This window comes from Branchiostoma floridae, chromosome 15 (assembly GCF_000003815.2).
Source record: "Branchiostoma floridae strain S238N-H82 chromosome 15, Bfl_VNyyK, whole genome shotgun sequence".
Classification (NCBI taxonomy): domain Eukaryota; kingdom Metazoa; phylum Chordata; class Leptocardii; order Amphioxiformes; family Branchiostomatidae; genus Branchiostoma; species Branchiostoma floridae.
In genome coordinates this window covers 4,177,083-4,196,629 of record NC_049993.1, presented here as the reverse complement: position 1 = coordinate 4,196,629, position 19,547 = coordinate 4,177,083, and the positions used below count along the sequence as shown (strand labels likewise).

At 41.4% G+C, this 19,547-nt stretch overlaps 3 protein-coding genes and 1 long non-coding RNA gene across 5 annotated transcripts; 1 reads left to right on the top strand and 3 right to left on the bottom strand.

Moving 5' to 3' along the window:
• Window positions 1-61: 61 nt before the first annotated feature.
• On the bottom strand, window positions 62-1,522 carry LOC118431886 (3-oxoacyl-[acyl-carrier-protein] reductase FabG-like). The gene has a single exon (XM_035843305.1). The coding sequence runs from the start codon at window positions 918-920 to the stop codon at window positions 126-128; it is 795 nt and encodes a 264-aa protein (XP_035699198.1). The 5' UTR covers window positions 921-1,522; the 3' UTR covers window positions 62-125.
• Window positions 1,523-2,164: 642 nt separating this feature from the next.
• LOC118431885 (histone deacetylase 3-like) lies at window positions 2,165-12,160 on the bottom strand. Of its 2 annotated transcripts, none has more exons than XM_035843304.1 (15): window positions 12,058-12,160; window positions 10,801-10,883; window positions 9,615-9,757; window positions 8,807-8,888; window positions 8,596-8,652; window positions 7,892-7,947; window positions 7,162-7,295; window positions 6,880-6,960; window positions 6,671-6,744; window positions 5,200-5,264; window positions 4,437-4,526; window positions 3,754-3,812; window positions 3,348-3,427; window positions 2,946-3,106; window positions 2,165-2,722 (listed from the first exon to the last, which is right to left on the bottom strand). In XM_035843304.1, the coding sequence occupies exons 2-15, from the start codon at window positions 10,867-10,869 to the stop codon at window positions 2,653-2,655; spliced, it is 1,221 nt and encodes a 406-aa protein (XP_035699197.1). In that variant the 5' UTR covers window positions 10,870-10,883; window positions 12,058-12,160; the 3' UTR covers window positions 2,165-2,652. The 2 variants fall into 2 exon arrangements, with proteins under 2 accessions (XP_035699197.1, XP_035699196.1); XM_035843303.1 differs by lacking the exon at window positions 12,058-12,160 and adding an exon at window positions 11,546-11,725.
• LOC118431887 (growth arrest and DNA damage-inducible proteins-interacting protein 1-like) lies at window positions 11,817-14,578 on the top strand. The gene is made up of 3 exons (XM_035843306.1): window positions 11,817-12,144; window positions 12,782-12,926; window positions 13,829-14,578. Exons 1-3 carry the CDS (start codon window positions 11,877-11,879, stop codon window positions 14,190-14,192), a joined length of 777 nt encoding a protein of 258 aa, XP_035699199.1. The 5' UTR covers window positions 11,817-11,876; the 3' UTR covers window positions 14,193-14,578.
• A 3,040-nt stretch (window positions 14,579-17,618) lies between these two features.
• On the bottom strand, window positions 17,619-19,126 carry LOC118432078. The gene is made up of 2 exons (XR_004833037.1): window positions 18,371-19,126; window positions 17,619-18,012 (listed from the first exon to the last, which is right to left on the bottom strand). It is a non-coding gene; the product is annotated as an uncharacterized LOC118432078 (long non-coding RNA).
• Window positions 19,127-19,547: the final 421 nt, after the last annotated feature.

Genomic DNA, 19,547 nt, shown 5'->3' with positions numbered 1-19,547 from the left:
GCACGTTGCACATATCGGATTTAATTCTACTTGTTAGTTGGCACCATTCGCTGCACTTAATAAGTTGACCTACACTCGACAGTTCTATCCCCTACCATCTAGCAGGTTGTTTGGCATGATCATGTTTACTTGAGGTGAACTCCGCCGTCTATGGGCAGTGACGCGCCGGTGATGAATGCCGCCTTCTCCGAACACAGGAACGACACCACACCGCCGACTTCACGGGGGGTAGCCCAGCGTTTCATACCGCACGAACCGATGAAAGCGTCTACCTGCTCCGCTCCTAACTCCTTCACGACCGGGTCCCAGGCCTCGGTCTTGGTGAAGCCAGGGATGACGACGTTACAGGTGATCCGCCTGGGCGCCAGCTGCTTGGCGTAGTGCCTGACGAGGTACTCCACACTTGCCTTCCCCGTACCTGGGGTGATGTAGGCCAAGACAGGGCCACGGGAGTTGTTGCATCCGGGGGAAGACACGGCGACAATGTACCCTCGCTCGTCCTCCATACAGGTGACAGCCTTTTCCACGAGCCTGATGAAACATTTCGGGTACATGCCCTGGAAGAATTCGTACGCCTCCCACCCCTGGAACCAGCTTCCATTGGCGTCGGGTTTGTTGTGTGCGCGGTTCTGCCAGTAAGCACCAGCATTGTGGACCAGCGCTGTCAGCTTGCCGCCAAAATTCTCCTCGATACAGGAGAAGAAAGCGTCCACCGTGGATTCCTCTCCTGCCTCACCCTTCACCAGGAACACGCGTACCGCGTACGTCCCCTCTAGGTGCGTCTTGGCGTCTTCGGCACGGGCCTGGTTCTGTCGGTACCCCAGAATAAGGTGATAACCGGCGGAGGCGAGCTCCTCGGCTACACCGTAGCCAATTCCTCGGGTGCCTCCAGTGACAAGAGCGGTCTTAGTCTGCGACATGTTGGTGCAGTGTCTTGAAAACAATTCTGAAGAGTGGTGTAATCAGCAGCTTTAGTAGGAGATAACCTTTTGGAATTTGTACCGTCCGTCCAGGCTCGGAAAGAAAATAGGTCAAGCAAAGGGCAACCCACCGTCGGACATGTTCAATTATGACGTTATCCCATTACTTTCAACTCTCCCGAAGGACCGTATACGAATAGGTTATGTTAGCGTACGTTGTGCTATTATATGTTTCACGCTGAAAGACTGGGTACGCCAAAAAGCAGTTAATCCATTGGATATGATTATGGAACCGGTAAGACGTGACTGTTGAGTAACTGCTTTCTGGCGTCTTATTACCTGGATGTCTAACCTCCAGCGACGAAAGCCTAGGTGTATGGGAACTTATTCAAAAACATTAAAGTTCAAATATTAATAAGTTAACATTCAAATGACAGATTGTGGATAAATGTTACCAAGATAGCAATTTGTTGTATATTTACCCGTCAAAATTGATTTGTGTTTTCATACTACACGTGTAACAATGAGCATTGCAGTTGTCGGAAGTCGACTAACAGTAGCTTGTAGGGTCAGATGTGCGTTAAGCCCTACAGTTACCTTTGACGCACCCTCACACTCAGGGTTGACAATCACGGCAAAGCCTATGATATCAATCCTGACAAATCAGCCACAGTATTCGGTTATTAGGGGTGCCTTGCTTATGAATATTAATGAGCTTGCCCTTATATGGGCAGTCAGCCATTGGGGATCGGGCGTTGGCATGGTGAGCAAACAAAGTCATGGTAATACGTAACATGATTGGCTGATAGCTTCCCAGCGGCCTTTGCGAGACAGCTTGCGACAACAACAAGCCCAAGGAAGGCCTGTTCTCTGATTGGTTGACAGCTTGTTTGTGGCGACAATCACAATACCCGTAGGTAGGGCCTGGGACAGCAGGGCCCCATAAGGTAGTGCCGTTGGGGACCGGGCGTTAGGAGGATGCCTTTGACGGTACGGTCTGAATTATGCACAATGACATTATTGAGTAGAAAATAAACTACAATATGTATCTTTGGATTACCACGGCATAGCGAAGTCTACAATGGCTACTTTGTGGCAGTTAATCTCCACTTTGCTGTGAAACAGCTATAATGAGTAATAACTAATGGTAACATGTGAGTAGCCAGGTTGTCTACTTTTCATCAGTAATCTGCATGTAGACTGGCTTATTGATAATGACTTTTATTAATCATAATATCATAGGAAATATCGACAATAGAAAGCACATTGATAAATATTGCATCTAAGTATTGTCATTTAATACTTGACCAACACAGTATGGAGGGTTTTGTTTTATAACATTACATTCTGACTTACAAGTGTAGTATAAACTATACATGGAAACAATTGATATAACATGGGGAAAAGAGGTACATGTAACAAGTATGTACAAGTGATGTAAAAACTGTATTACTCAGCACAGGAGCTTAACATCATAAAACCATTGTTACAGGACAGAGTTGACAGATTCATTCCCCTCAAAATGCTTGACATCTTGAAATGTACAGTTGCTAACAATACAGATGCTATCTTTCTCCATTTAACCAGCATATTCTCTTGCTCTTTAGAATATACAACAAAACCTTTAGCAGGAGTCTTTTGGAAAATGCAGGTGTAGGATGAATACACATATATGTACAATACGTAGGCTGTAATCAGCTACATCAAGTAAGTTCCGCTATGTTGTAGACTGTCATACATCCAGATCGTTATCCCTGTCTTGATCTTTGTCTCCATCGTAATACTCATTAGCTGGTTCAATCCTGTAGTAAAGTGAAAGAACAATTCAATGTAAGACTGCATGCATGAATATACTTCTCAGCTTACATACATTGTAGTATTATCACCAGAGATGCAAAAACTATCATTCCACAGTCAACATACATTTACATGAACATGAACATGAACATACTAGTACACTATAGTTAGTAATATTCTCCTCCTGAAACGTGTACGATGCTTTCCTCTCCCTTTACTACTCCCTACCTGTTGTCCTGATCCTGTACGCTCTCGCGTATGTCTGGGTCTGGTTCCTCCACCACCTCCAGACTGAAGAGGTCCGGTGGGATATCGTGCATCTGTACGCTAGGCGCGTGACTCAGCGACTTCAGATTGTCGTTGATGGTCTGACGGATCTGCTCCAGATACTGTGACAACAACAAAACGTTGAAAAAACAACAACAGCACATGATGGAAGATGGTTGAATGCACATACAGAAATGACCACAGAAATCAAATCCAGCATTACAAAATGTTATGGCAGGCAGAACTAAAGAAGCACTGAAATCCTTCCTGAGGTCTACTGTCCATCATTTACATTGATACAGAAAACAACAACTCTAGGCACCACAAAAAGTAGTTGCCCCCTGCAAATGCCCCTATACCTACCCCTTTGGTGTTGCAGTTTTCAATCCTGGTACTGGTATCGGGGTGCAGTGTGAAGTCTGGTGAAAAGTACTCAAAATATTCTGATGGAAAAGAAATGATTTTCTGATGTTAGAGAGAGAACATTTGGCAACACAAACTGGCATATCACGAGGAAAATGTCTTTGGCATCTGGGTCCACTCCAGTATTCTTGCAATTCCTTTATCTGAGTTATGCTGGCAAACATGACACAGTCACACACATGGTACATAAGTCTGTTAATGTATCACATAGTAGACACTGTATGATTTCTTTACACTCTTTCATGAGATTTCCATGGCTTACAAAAATGAATGTTTGTGGAAAAAGACAGCTTTTACTTTCATTCATTATCAACTTTCAGGTAAATTGACAGTGATAGAGATGTACCATTATAGGGCAGCTCATTGTTCACCTCCTCATCTAATAACAGAGCTGTCTCATGTGTCCTGCACAAACATAAGCACACAAGTGTTCACAAGAGAAGAAATTTCAGAAGAAAAAAAGAATGAAATTCACACAAATACATGCATTTGTATCAATTTCCATATAGACAACATCCAGGTGTAAGATTTATTCTTTGTTATTATTACCATCACTACTATCAGCGTACAAAATACCCACTTGCACACTTGCACATTGCAACCACTTTTTGCTTGGTGCAACTTACTTGCTCAGGTTGCACAGGGTGCAACTTAAATTTTGAGCCTCAGAACTCTATTTTGTTGTCAATTTACTTGATTTTTAGTTTGAAACAAACATGCTTGTAAGTAAATGATATTAAAAGGTTATGTATTTTTTAAAGAAATTAGTGAATTGTAGGTGGTGCAACTTGAAATTCAGTTGTGCAACCTAGTTTTTGCCCCAGGTTGCACAGTCTGCAACCTGGCTCAGAGAAGTATTTTGTACACTGACTACTATTCATAAATATTGGGTTTGGTTCACCAAGAGAACAAAACATCAACTGAAGATCCAATAAGAAACTATACAATATACTGTAAAATGCCTAGATATGCTGGGAATCAATCTTAGGCTATGACAATGGATTGTGTATACTTTGTACTGACACTTACCAGCACCTGGCCACATTTCTCACAGTGTAGCCCCCTCCCCCAAGTACCAGCAGGGGGAGGTTGAAACCCTTCATGAAGCTGACACACTCTCTGTGGGTAGAGAAACAACATTCAGAACATTAACGAAAGGGGTGTGGGGCAAAATCACAAATCCCACACATAGTGGTTGCTAGCATACAGCTGTGATACAGAAATATCATAATACTATATAGTATCATTACATTTCTACATTTACATGTACATGAAAAGGACACATGGAAACACACAAGAATCTTATCATGTATCTGTATCTGTCTGTATCTATATAGCCGGTATAACCGCCGTTCGGCGTAGCACACCAGCTTTGCAGGCACGCGGCGCGGCAGCAGCTGGTTATATTACACCGAACGACTCGTTACCACTAACTTTTGCACATCTATCTGCATGCAAGAGTTCTTTAAAACTACCGAGAGAAGATGCCCCTACTGTACTTGGTGATAACAAGTTCCACTCTACGATAGTTCTGGGACAGTACGAATTTTTGAACACATCAATCCTAGGTTGGTAACTCTGGTATTTGAAGGCATGACTGTTTCTTGTTCTTTTTTGAGCTGGTATTAGATACTTATCCGTTGGTACGTCCACCAGTTTATTGGTCATTTTGTACATCATGGAAAGTCTGGACATTTTCCTTCTGTCTTCAAGTGACATCCACTGCAAATCTGTTTTCATTTTGGTAACATGTGGTGTCATGTCACCTCACCTTAGACAATGGTGAACTTACCCATGACCTTTGACACTGAGGTTGAAGCAACCCAGCCTATCACAGCCCAGGGAGTCAGCACCACACTGGGAACACACAATCAAGACATTTTCATTCTAGAAAAATTGGTAAACGGCTTCTATCATCCTTAAGATTTCATGCCTACTTTGGACAGTGGGACCGCGTGGCACGATCGGGAGCGCGTTGGTCTCAGGCCCGAGAGGTCCCGGGTTCAAATCCGCTTGCCGTGTCACCGATCTTGTGCCCTTGGGAAAGGCACTTTACACGACTTTCCTCACCTAACTCAGGTGTAAATGAGTACATAGCTGCGGCTAGTGGCAGTGACAGGCCTTTGTTGTGGTGACAGGCCATAGGGGCATGTTCGGGCATGACGCATCCGCCATGACACACGAGTCAGGGGTAGGAGGAACCCCTTGCATCCTTGGTCGGAAGTCCTCCTAGGAGATGGAAACTCCAAATAATAAACCTGCATCTGCTGGGGCCGTCTTACGTGGCAAACCAGTTCTGTCCCTGTAGGACTTAGTGCGCCAGTAGACGAGAGGGTGGAGAAGGAAGTGCACACCCCTCCTTCACCTTAAAAAGTCACGTGCAGGCCAGGCAGATTGGTCGTCTAATCAACCTGTCTGCCTACCATTGATCTTCGGATACGAAGAAACAGCCATCATCATCCATCCATTCTTGTCATCTTGTTGCATGTCTGTTCTTTCCATAAGTGTGTTCAGAGTGCACAAAGACAAAAGAACTAACAAAGTAGGTACTGATGACAATTTTGATTTTTAAAATAATAAACTTTTCAGGTGACCAGCCCATGTACATACATCTATAAGTTTAACTACCTGAACAAAACATACTCTAATTACATTTGTTTCTTTATTATTCTTCATTTCACCGCAAAACAAGCTTCCTTAGAGCCAATCTTATCTTTTGGGTTATGTAGAAGAAGTTTATTTGCAAGTTCGTGCCCGAGGGCTAATTGCAAGTACATGGTATACACATAGTGACAATGGACAGTCATAAACAATATTCTAATCTAATACTAGTGTTGGCTATTTCTAAACAGGTTGGGTTTGGCTTCTTTTTTTGGAAGCAGAGGGAGACGAAAAGCCCCAAATTTTCTAAAATTTGTGGGTTCTGCTATTTCAAGAGAAAAGTGGCTTTCTGTTCGTCTGTCAATGTGGGGAAGTTGGGATAATACTTTGTGACTTGTCTAAACAGAGTGATTCTTTCGGTTTCGTTGAATGAACATTTGAAAATGAAATGTGTTTCGTCTCCCACTGCTTTAGATGTACAATACTTACATATTCTTTCACACACTGGTAATCTCTTATATCTCCCTCTTTTCACTTCAAGAGGATGAGCGCTAATTCTGACTTTGCTTATTGCGGAGCGCAGCTCAAAATCAACTAGTTCTAAGTACTTCTCTCTAGCGTATACAGATTTACAAGTTTTACTCTAATTACAATCATCTTACCTGAAGCACAATACAGGTGGGACGGAAGAACTCAACCACCTGTTGCATGATGGGATTGAACAGCTGGCGGTAATCTACGACAGACATAAAGAAGAAAAATTAGTCATGAGGTGAACTATGGCTGTTCCTTTGGCAAAAACATGAGGATGTTTCAATAATTCTAAAAAGACAAAGCTATTGTGCGAAAGATCAGATCAAGATTATCTTACTGTGGTCATCAATGCCATCCTTGAGTGGTACGTTGAGTGAGTAGTACTTTCCACCTTCTGCACCAACCTCATACATGTCACCTGAGACAATAAGAGCCAGACAAACTCCCTCAGTTTTGAAAACAAATGAATGATTCACAAATGATACACAAACATATAAAGACAGACTGACGGACAGGTAGTAGTAGTAGTAGTACTAGTACCGATTACTTATGACAATATTACTTTGGTAACATTTCAATTCTGAAATAAACAGAAAAAGAATTAAACAAACACACAAACCTGTTCCAGGGAAGAAGTGGTTGCCGTACTTGTGGAAGGAGACCGTCATGACCCTGTCCGTCAGGTAGAACGCCTCCTGTACACCGTCGCCATGGTGAATGTCAATGTCAACATACAGAACACGAGGGTGGTACCTGGGGAGGGGGGCAGACATTTTTGCTAAACAACGTTGTGAATCAAGTCTTGAAAATAATTATCTTTCACATGGTTGAGAAATTTGCACAGAACTGCAAATACAGGTGATGTCTTTCACTTAAAACAAGAAGGAGAACATATGGAAAGATACTATTCACCAGTGTACAAAATACTTTTCTGAGCCAGGTTGCACAGTGTGCAACCTGGGGCAAAAACTAGGTTGCACAACTGAATTTCAAGTTGCACCACCAACAATTCACCTATTTCTGAAAAAAAGGAACAAGTGTACATAACCTTTTACTATCATATCTCGCTCAAAATCTAAGTTGCACCCTGTGCAACCTGAGTTTAGAAGTACACATAATGTAAGTTGCACCAAGCAAAAAGTGGTTGCAATGTGCAAGTGTGCAAGTGGGTATTTTGCACGCTGCTAATCACAAAATCATTGTCAAATTGTAGAAGGAATTAACAGAATATAGGAAGAGAGGAGGGTCTTCTGAATAACTAAGAGTGGAGATGAATTCTCTCAACTGGCTGTTGAAAACTTCAGAGATAAGTATGAACTGTTGAAGACCCATCTGAAGATCATACTTACTTTAGCAGCTCCAGTATCCCAATGACAATGTCATTGACATAGCAGAACCCTGATGCCTGTGGGGAAGAAGGGATTGATCTGTTAGATGAGCTGCTGCCTGCTTCATCACAAATACATGCAACTGGTTAAGATGTTCAACTGCTCTACATTACAAGTTCCATATCAGGGCTCGAAATACTTTTTTCTGCGTACCCGCACAGGTGCAGGTAACATTGAAAATTACCTGCACCAGACAAATTTTACCTGCACCACTCTAAATTTAGGAAGTATGGATCATATTAAAATTGTTCGGGAACGATTGCTACTTTTTTCTTCATAGTTTGTAGGCGGTAACATTCAATGCAGCTAATAACAATCCACATACGCCTACATCATAGGACATTTTTGTATAAAACCCAATACATGGACCAGTACAGGTTAGGTGCAGGTAGACACCAGAAATACATGCACAGCTCCAATTTTACCTGCACTAAAGTGCATATGCAGGTGGTATTTCGAGCCCTGCACATGCAATGAAATGGGTAGTATTACAGGACTAGTCCATATTCAAAGCTATGATCATTGAACAGATGATATAGGCACAGTAAAAGGCTTCATTACACTGAAACCTTATCCTAAAGAATTCAAATACCAGAAGTTTATGAAAAAAGGTACGACAGCTTTTCTTAAAATTCAAAACAATGCCAGTATGTGGGTGATATTACCTCAAATTTCTTTGCATGATGTAGACCTCCTGCCCAGTTCACTGCTATGTCACAAATCTGCAAAATAAGGACGTACAACACATTAGAACTGTACATATCAAAGCAACATCTATCATTTGAGACCAATCAGCTTGACATGTCATCACATATCAGTCTGGTATTCCTCCAGATCTAAAGTTTATCTGATGTGCAGTGTTTATCTGTGACTTACATTGTTGTTGAGTTTGACAGCTCCTTCCAGGGTAGCTCCGGTGTACATGGAACAGAAGTTGAAGAGACCTGGGAACACTGGGCTGAAACAATGGAAAACACATTCACAGAACTGCAAAAATTTCTGCAATACAATACATAGCTGCCTCCTAATTCTATACAAAAGCATTTGACTGTATTGTATGAATCATGCACAAGTGTATATGTACATTCTTCAGGCCGTGTAAGAGATGTAAAGATACATACCCTGAAGATATACACAAGATTTTCACACACTGGTGCAGTGCTCAGAATCCTTATGTCAGCCAGGTTGCCCAGATGGCAACTTAAGACAAAAGCGAAGATTGTGCCATCAACTTTTCAGGTTGCCCCACTGTCTTCAAATCAGCTACTTATTCATTATCATTTCTTCTGATTTCATCTAACTACTTATGTTTTGTCAAATCAAGAAATAAATACAAAAGCTTATGCACATAGGTTGGGAAAAGCAGTGTTCCAACAGCAAAACTGCAGGTTTTCACTCTTGCTACCTGGGTTCAAAATCAAGCTGTGCCAAGCAAATTGTGAAGTGGGTATTTTGAGCACTGCACTGGGGTCTGGGGCACAAGTTGCGTTAACGGTAAAAGTGATGAACTGGTGTTCAGTCCAGTTACAGCGCTTGCAGATAGATGTGCAAAAGTTAGGGGTAACGAGTCGATCGGTGTAATATAACCAGCTACTGCCGCGCCGCGTGCCTGCAAAGCTGGTGTGTTACGCCGAACAGCGGTTATACCGGCTACATAGATACAGATTCAGAACGACCCACATACCAGTCATCCCCGACGTTGAACTGTTGTAAACTCTTGGTGAAGTTCTGGACGTTCTGAGGAGTCACGCGCTGCAGGAAGTCTATGTAGTCCTCCGAGTGGAAGCGGCACATGTCGTGGACCGTAGCACGGTACGGTCTGTACACCTGGGGATGGCGTAACAACAGGAACAAGTATCACACAAAAGTTCACATATATGTATATTGTACATGTATTATGAAATGACAATGGAGACTTAGAGAGTAATGATCAACAACTTGATGTTCCCACAAGGAGAAGGTACTGTAAATGCAGAAATGTTCGCAGTGGATTAATGTTCGCGGTTTTCGCAGTGGCCGCTTCACCGCGAATTTAAAACCACCGCGAAAATTTTTCCATAACAGTAAGAGACTATAGTGCATGGTGCTACCGCGAAATTAAAACCACCGCGAAAAGTCCATTTTCCCGCTACCGCGAAATTAAATCCCCGCGAACTTAAATGCATTTATAGTATGTAGGTAAATTTGTACAAGCAATATCATTGCAATGGATGAGTTAGTAAGTGTGTAAATCTATTAGAGAATCTTACATCAAGAACAAATTCAACCTGACCTGCCTATGTTAAATCTTCAAACACAATTGTATGATCATGTATCTACATGTTGAGCATGTAAGCACTATAGAGCAATACAACAGAAATACAGTACTCTTGTTCAGTCACTGGATAACACCCCTGTGTTGGGGCAAACCATCCAGGACATGTTCGCACACGACGGGTTATACCGCCCCTTACGGGGTGACACACCCGTCCGGGTGAATGATGTAGATCACCATGTGGCTGATACGAGACAGAGGTTCGCATGGCCTCCATCTGGGTGATTTGAAGTGAATCACCAACTCCCAACAGAAGGATTTGCACCAACGCACACCGCACCATCACACATGTGGGGGTTCTTTAACGTGCATGGGGTATGGCTCTCCCCATACACGGGACCTCCATTTAACGTCCTATCCGAGGGACGACTCATTTTTCACTTGAGTAAAGTGAGGAAAGTCGTGTAAAGTGCCTTTCCCAAGGGCACAAGACCGGCAACACGGCAGGCGGATTCGAACCGGCGACCTCTCGGTCGCGGGCCGAATACACTACCACTGTGCTACGCGGCCCCACAGTACCTGGAGTTACAAGGGTAAAGATTTCTATATACAGTACCTGCATCCTTTTGTAGAGCCCATAGTGAAGAACTAAGCTGTGTGTGAGGGCCAAGCGATGGGGCTTCATGGGGTGGCCCTGGCCTGGGGGACGTATATTGTACACATTAACGTCAAAATGACCAGGATCATTGAAGTACTGATACAACATGGCTAGAATGATTCATATCTCACATAATTCATAAATCACTTTATTCATTTTTTATTTACACATTTAATGGAGTTATATTACTTTTTGCTTAGCTGTGGCAAGTTCACAACCCTGTGCATACCTTTATTGTATATCAACATACACACACACACACACACAAACAAAAACGCCCTCCAAGAGACGCCACTGCACTGCTCTTTATGTTGTGACTCGAGTGAGTCATAATTTGTGGCAAAGTGTCAAAATTTCATTGTTCATTTGTTGTTGAAACTTCACAAAATCCTGATAGTTACAATGCAAAATTGCACTGATTATGGAGTAAAGGATGATTTTTTACTCTACGGGTATTGACTGCTTTAACACTTGAGGACTTCAGACAGATATGATCCTATACAGCGTCCTTGGTTTGATCAGTCGTCTGCACAACAAAGAAGTTGGAAAAGGACCCAACGTGCCCCCCTCCCCCAGTTTCTGTAAGAACATGCAAAGAAAACATACAAAAAACTCATGCGCGAGACAAAGAAACAGATTCATCAGATCCTACGTTCTTCAAAGTCAAAATACTCATTGAATTGGCAAGGAAAACAACACCTACCATAGTGAAAATTCCCGACGTCTGGGTCGAAAAAATACGCCACCGTCTTAGTGGAACCCATCTTGCAAGGCCCTATACTTGCATGAGATATCTGCTATATAAGTTATTTTCCATTTCTAAATATTCAAAACTGATCCTATGCTATGTATTTACAGCTAAAATATCACCATAATTGAGTTGGATGGCTTTTGTGTGATATCTATATATGCTTCTTTTTGTATATTCTTGAATACTAGTTACTAAATTTTAAACATTTGTATTTTTGGAATACCTAGAGGGCCTTGTTATTGAGAGTGATCGATCGGGAGGCGCAGCGATATTCATCATCACAATGGCGACCTCCATGGCTCGAGAATTCCCAAGACTGGCTTTTCTCTGCAATTTCAGGGTTGTCAGCCCTTGTTTAGGATCTTCTACAACTTCAATATTTTCTAGAACACAGAATGACACTTGTATGCAAGTGGCGAGATACAGAGCCCCGCCGTTCCCGTTGGACAGAAGCAGATACATACCAGATAAGTCTGACCCCAAAACTCCGGAGTTCCAAAAAACGCTGAAGTTTGACCGGAAACTGTGGGGTCGACACGGCGAGGCCTCAGGTGAGCTCAGCTGGTCCTCTGTCCATTTTCCACTGTCCACGGTATTGAAAAGAGGCTGGAAACATGGGTGTGTGTGTGGGGGGGGGGGGGGGGGGCATTCAAGGGAGGACAGAGGGAAATGTGGGGTGGCCACTAGTCTGAGGTGATAATCTCCAGGCAGATTTACCAGTGGCATAAGAAAGTATCAAAGCTGGCTAAGGGGTACAGCTGGCCAAAAAAAGTCATCAGCCCCTGGTAACCAAACACACTCTTAGGCCGGCCACTCTGGGGGGGAATTTGTTATCCCCAAGTACAGGAGGGGCATCTTCCCTGGGTAGTTTTAAAGAACGCTTGCAGATAGATGTGCAAAAGTTAGGGGTAACAAGTCGTTCGGTGTAATATAACCAGCTGCTGCCGTGGCGCGTGCCTGCGAAGCTGGTGTGTTACGCCGAACGGCGGTTATACCGGCTATATAGATACAGATACAGATACTCTCCTCTACCGGCTTTTGATACTATCTTATGCTACCGTAGGATCTGCTTGTGTCGTACAGGAACAAAGGGAGGGAGAGAGATAAATGTTCGAGTATTAAAATGTTATATTCCTACCAGTGGTCTTAGGGCACGCAGTAACAAGTCTAACAATTTTATTTTCTCAGGGTTTGATCCGTCCATCTGTTGGCCAACCAAAGCCGAGCTTGCAGAAATGCAGGAGGAGGAGAGGGACTGGTGCCTAACATTACAGGAGATGCAGCAGAACATCGCAATCAGGAGGGCAGAGGAGGAGAAGGCTCGCATAGCTAGGTGGGGGGACTTCACTAATCATTGGCTTAGTCTTTAGGTTTATGCTTTCCCATCTATTGCCTCATTTCTTGATATGTAAGGTGCCCTGTTGTCTTTGAGTTTGGTGAGACACCTGGAATTTGGTGAAATACAATTAAACATATTGCCTTGAAAAAACGTCTTACTGAGGTCAACCAACAGTATATTCAACTTCAATGCAATGCTATACATTGTATTTGTCTGTTCCCTTTTCTCTATCTTTGAAATTAGAATCAGCACATTCACAGTCCCGAGAAGCATGTGCAGTGACATAAATTATTCAGTGGGTAATATGTCATAGGCTAGGGCTCTGTACCTAAATACCCGTACCTGTACCGTACCTAAAAAATTGTTTAGGTACAGGTCCGGACTTAAACATCTGTGTACCTGTACCCGTACCTAAACAAACTAAATCACTATTAAACACTACTTTTTAAGACTGATAGACAAGTAAATCCCGAATCAACAATGACAATGGTGATAATTGCAGTTGAAACTTAAGAAAACTTGCAGAAGACATTGTTTTGAGACTCAAATATGTAATTCCAAATACAAAGATGACAATTTATCACTAGAAAAGACAGTTAGCTACATGTTTAACTTACATATACTTGGTTAAAATTTTTTAGGTACAGGTGCAGGTCAGGACCTGTACCTAAACCTGTGTACCTGTACCTGTACCTGAAATTTGTTTAGGTACACAGCCCTATCATAGGCAAATAAAAGGAGCTTCACCTTTGAAGTTTTACCCACAATTCCCGTCACTTGCATACTCAAGCTGCAAACATGCTTACATAGGATATTCCACGCAGAGTTTTTAGATATTATCTATTATTCTATATCATATAAGTGTTTTTTCTATGACAAATCTACATCTCTTTCAGGGAGAAGCGAATAGCTGCTAACATGGCAAAGATGCCAAAGCTCATCGAGCAGGTCCACGAGGAACGCAGACTGAAGAAAGAACAGCTAGAGGAAGCAAAGAAACGTAAGGAGCATCTGATCGCAAAAGCACGGGAACGGCTGGGCTACAATGTTCACCCCAACAGCCCCAAGTTTGAGGCTATGTTGGAGGAAATAGAGAACGAAGAGAGGAAACAGAAAAAGAAGGCGAAGAAAGCAAAGCAGGAGGCGATGAGGGAAGCATTCAAGGCTGCCCTGGCTACAGCTGAGGCTGCTAAGATACAGGACGGGGCAACAATCAACACGGACATTCCTCTCAAAGCTCACAAAACTCAGAATGATTAGTAGAAACCAAGTATTGATACAACTTCCTTGTGTTTTAAGTATCATATTTCAGTTTGTTGTCAATATGGAAACAAAATCATGAAGAGGATGCCTTTATGTGGTATATGATATGATATCTGTGTATATCAACAAACTCAAAAAACTGTCTTTGAATTACAACAAGTCCACACATTTATGTAACAAATAGGCCATGTTGATTTGATTACATACTGTATATATATATAGATAAGATCTGTTCTACCCTCACTTGTATAAGATTGTATCAGTATCTTGCCAAACTAGACATTTCCATTATGGAGTTGGGGCAGAAAATAATGTAACTTTTGAAAGGAACTCTCTTGTATGCTTCTAGGTCATCTTTCAATAAATGCCCTCTTACATGTGTATTCCTTCTTCTGTTATTGAAATGTGTAGTGCTTTGTTCAAAGTTATATTTCAATCTTTCAAAACGAAATGACTCATAGCAAATAGTATATCTGCTTTGTTGTTACCTGTATATGCTCACCAATCATACACAAAGCAAGGGGATGGTAGTTCATTCATGCCCAAGGATTGTTCTATATGCGATTGAGAGCTTTCACATTATATGCAAATTGATTAATACATAAACATTTACATTTCATATATATGAACCATCACAGCCAGATTTTGCAGTCATTGTAATCATTAAGGTAGGCAGTAATGCAAACTAGAATTAAATCAAAACTAGACAAAATACAGACTCCCAAAGATCATACTCTCCAAGCAGAGGTTGAATTGTGCAGATATAGTTAAGGCTTCTCTTCTTAAGAAGAGCACCCGTGTAATTTTTTCGACTACTACTACATCAGCGCGATTCAACCTCTGCTTGGAGTATCTTAGCAAGCCGCTAGGGGGCCTATTATCAAACTCCCCCTTCTTTCCCCAGACCCCTACCCACCCACCAAATATCAGCCGCATCCGTTGCAGTCTTCTCGAGTTATGCTGCTCACAAACGGGGGGAAAACACACAACCGGACCGAAAATATTACCTTAGCCATTCTGGCAAAGGTAACAACCCAGAGACGCTCTTGTCAGTCTGTAAAGCTGGCATTATAAATGTTTTACTTTTTTTATCCACCACAAAGACAAATGATCACAGTCACAATAGATCTTTTTATCAATCTCGCCAACCTTTCTAAGATTTCTGATTCACTGCGCTGACTTTCCCTGAGTGTGTGATGATGTCAAGAGTGAATCAAAAGTGGTGAGAAGACGCAATCTACCACAGTCACTGTTCCTCACACTGCCTTCTTCTGAAAATTCAGAGCAATGAAGTGACTTCTGTACAGTCCTGGCAGTGGCAGTAAGAAAACAAAAAACAGACAGGAGTCTACAACTTTTGGTACCACTCGGCCATTTTTAGGAATGTACCATGGTTTACGTCATGGTTCAGCAAACTTCCAACTTCTAAAAAGTCAGTGCAAGGTATCAGTCATCTGATGAAGGTTGATAAGACCAACTGAAAATGCATGCTGGGTGTGTTTCTTTTTGTTAAAATAAAGCTCAACTATAGATTGTAACAACACAATTGAGTCTTTGTTCAAAAGCCAGCCTCATGCTGTTGACAGTTGATGATAGAAATATGGTCCGTATGTGCATAGTTGATTTTATATATATCCTTTTCAACATATGGTTACATGGTCAAATGATCCTGTCATTAAATGCAGTGGATTTATTAACTGTATCAATATTCAGCTGCAAATTACTTTCACTGCTGACAGCCCAATCATGTGTTTTCCCAAAGGACATGAATAAAAGCGAGGACATATCCCTACATATTTTTCATGGCACTTCTATAAGATTGTTGTAATAGAGTTGCTGTATTTATGCATAATTTTTATCTATCTGAGAATGAAGATATTGTGCTTTGTGCATGTGCATTATGTATGTGTGTGTGTGTGTGTGTGTGTGTGTGTGTGTGTGTGTGTGTGTGTGTGTGTGTGTTGGTGTTTTCAGATTTTTGTAGACAGCTTAACTCAAGTCATGGATTATCACGGAAGTTATGTAGGTGTAGTAAAGATGACGGTCAAGGTCAACTTTGGTCCCTCTGGTATGTGACCTTGATAATAATGCAGCAGAACTTCAGTCATAACTTTTTGGACAGATAGATTTTGATGTAAGGAATATGTGATGTATGATTGGACCACCTAGCATCACATAGCAAACATGACCTGTCCCTGGTACTAAAAACTATACACACACAAATATAACCTTACCCTGGGACTGAACACTTTCCACACACAAACATGACCTGTCCCTGGTACTGAACACTTTTCACACACAAACATAGCCTGTCCCTGGTACTGAACACTACCCACACACAAACATGACCTGTCCCTGGTACTGAACACTATCCACATACAAACATGACCTGTCCCTGGTACTGAACACAATCCACACACAAACATGACCTGTACCTGGTACTGAACACAATCCACACACAAACATGACCTGTACCTGGTACTGAACACAATCCACACACAACCATAACCTGTCCTTGGTACTGAACACTATCCACACAAACAAGACCTGCCCTTGGTACTGAACACTATCCACACACAAACATGACCTGTACCTGGTACTGAACACAATCCACACACAACCATAACCTGTACCTGGTGCTGAACACCATCCACACACAAACATGACCTGTCCTTGGTACTGAACACTATCCACACAAACAAGACCTGCCCTTGGTACTGAACACTATCTACACACAGACATAACCTTTCCTTGATGCTGAAGACTATCCACACAAACATGACCTGACCTAGGTACTTAATACTATTCACACATAAACATGACATGATTAAATTCTTATCATCGTTCTGAATCAGTTAAACAATGAAGCAGTTATGTGAGTCAGGAATGAACATTTCTGCGGTTTTTTTTGGCGACGCCTCAGGGGCGGAGGCATTCTACAGTATTACGATCGTTTTGAAAATATTCCAAAAATTGCACGAATGCATTCCCTAGGGAATTGGTTTTGAGGTAGCCTTTGCCTGTTTGGTCTTTTGTCGGAACAGAAATGGCCTTTGTTGCTTGGTATTTTACCGTCACATTACTGTTTCGTGCAATTTGCTTCTTTCAGCACACAAAAAAACACTGTCATAATCAATGCATTAAGTACGTTTTTCTGTTTTTGCAAATTCTGGCAAATTGAGATTTATATTTTTAACTCTCAATCGCTCTTTTGGTGTTCTTTGAGAGAAATAGGAACACTATATTAAAGCTTTAATGTTTGAAGTACATACGTTTTTTTGTTTCACCTGTGAACACAGTCGTATTTTGAATTTACTAAATCTGATTTGAAACAATTTTTATCTGCAAGATGTTTGTAGAAAGCAGAAATGGCCATGACTGTCCACATTTTAAAGACTACTCATTTAAAAAAAACGATCCACACAATTGCCTATACCTTTTATTTCATCAACATACACATCATATATACTTTTACCATATCTCAAGACACAAACACAGAGAATGTAAAAACCTGGCAGAACATGGCAAAGATGCGTCATTCTTATAACTTTGGATTTACTTCTATAACAATGACACTTGGTAATACATTCAAGCAAAACATTTCTTTTGTAATTCTGTTGACCGTATAATAAATTGTTTGCATGCTGACAAAATTCCTGGAACTATAGAGTCAAGCCTGACTACATGTGCATTGACTTCCGTTTCGTTGAGGTGATAGATTGTGATGCATTGTAAAGCTACGGTTACTATCAATCTGATTGCCGTCCAAGTTCAACTATTAATTTCTTGTGACTGTTGTCGTTGTCGCCTTGTAGAGCTGAAAGAAATAATATAGAACAGGTTAGGTATAGTTGATGGACACAAACATATTCCATGATCAATATGTCAACATGAATGAATCCCTATGGGTTTCTTTAGATTGCTTAGCTGTCAAATTTTGTTTTCACATTAATAAATAAAGGTTCGAAAAAACTAAGTGCCCAGTATAATAGATCAACCAACACCCAACATCCACTAATATGTTTGTACTAGTTTTCAATGCTCCCGATGTTTGTGCATTTAAGCCCCCTTGTGCCTTTAAAGGTCCATTTTTAACCCACCATTCTGCCCACTGTTACCTCTATTACTTTGGATACTCAAACTATATCAGCAATAAGAACAATGATGTAACAAACCTCGCTGTTCAGGAAAATTGTTTGAACAGCATCCGTCTGTGTAACTTGTTCTCATGACAAGCTGTGGGGTCTGGTGGGGTCATCTTCCCATCCTTCATATGTTGTAATTCCTTGTGAGAGAAAAAAAAGAAAAATGTGGAATTACTCCCAACTTTGGCTTTACAGTAATTGCATACATTTGAAACCATTAGTTGTAAGAAGATGTTTCGGATTGATATTGCATGTAGTGATATATCCAGTAAAAACTATATCACCCAGCACACCATGTTTCTGTTTTGTTATAGGGCTGTACTGCTCTGGACAGAATGATGTTACATTCTTCATAAATCACGATGAGTCATTGACGGATCTCTCTCTTTCTTCTTTATGAAAAATATCACGGGTACTGGTCAGCCCCATGCAGTTGCAAAAGAAACAATTGTGTACTGAGGATACGTACCTTCCGAAGGGATTTTCTTTCAAACTTTTCATTTGAAACATCATAGCTTCTTCTCATATTTTGGCTAAAGATACCCCTTGGCGTTTAATTCAAAGGTAAGTAACAAATATCTTCGACTTCATCTTCGTGAGCACACGTGCGATACTCAAGTTGGGCATTCAACAAACTATCTTATATAAGCCCTTCACAGATGTCACTACGCATGTGCGGCGAAAGAAATTCTAGGAAATATGTCAATGTACATAAAATAACAAAACTGAAATCATTTTGAATTTATACGTTTCACTAACCAGACTACTGTAACTCATACACATGGTTCTAAGACTGTGGCCCTCCTTCGAAATTAAATTCTTGCTATACATTCAAGATAAACATGTTAACACTCAACATATAAAGAGGGGAATGTGGGCTCTGATGTCTTTACTTACGCCCCTACATAATCAAATCCAATGACATATAACACAAAATTTCCTAAAGTGTAACTCCAGAAAATGTGACAATTTTTTTTTGAAAACAAATTCGTTTGCAATCAATGCTCACTATGATAGCATCCATATAATTATTTGGTACGGCTCTATCCCTAGCATGCGGCTAAACATCTGCATCGCAGGTGTGCCACCCCCCCCCCCATGACCTAGTGATTAATGAGTTAGCACGTGTTAAGCTACGCAGCTGGCCATGGGAGACAAAGGGAACAAAGACTTTTCCCCCAACAGCATGCTATCCTGTCTAGTAAGC

Bases quoted from the DNA above. Each gene is read 5' to 3' on its own strand.
- LOC118431886 (XM_035843305.1), bottom strand. From the start codon at position 920: ATGTCGCAGACTAAGACCGCTCTTGTCACTGGAGGCACCCGAGGAATT.
- LOC118431885 (XM_035843303.1), bottom strand. From the start codon at position 11,606: ATGGGTTCCACTAAGACGGTGGCGTATTTTTTCGACCCAGACGTCGGG. The intron at 3,428-3,753 runs GTACATCTCTAT...CTTTTCCATCAG, and splicing joins CAATGAGCTGCCCTATAATG to AATATTTTGAGTACTTTTCA. The intron at 2,723-2,945 runs GTAGGGAGTAGT...ACTTTACTACAG, and splicing joins GTACAGGATCAGGACAACAG to GATTGAACCAGCTAATGAGT.
- LOC118431887 (XM_035843306.1), top strand. From the start codon at position 11,877: ATGGCGACCTCCATGGCTCGAGAATTCCCAAGACTGGCTTTTCTCTGC. The intron at 12,145-12,781 runs GTGAGCTCAGCT...TTATTTTCTCAG, and splicing joins TCGACACGGCGAGGCCTCAG to GGTTTGATCCGTCCATCTGT. The intron at 12,927-13,828 runs GTGGGGGGACTT...CATCTCTTTCAG, and splicing joins GAGAAGGCTCGCATAGCTAG to GGAGAAGCGAATAGCTGCTA.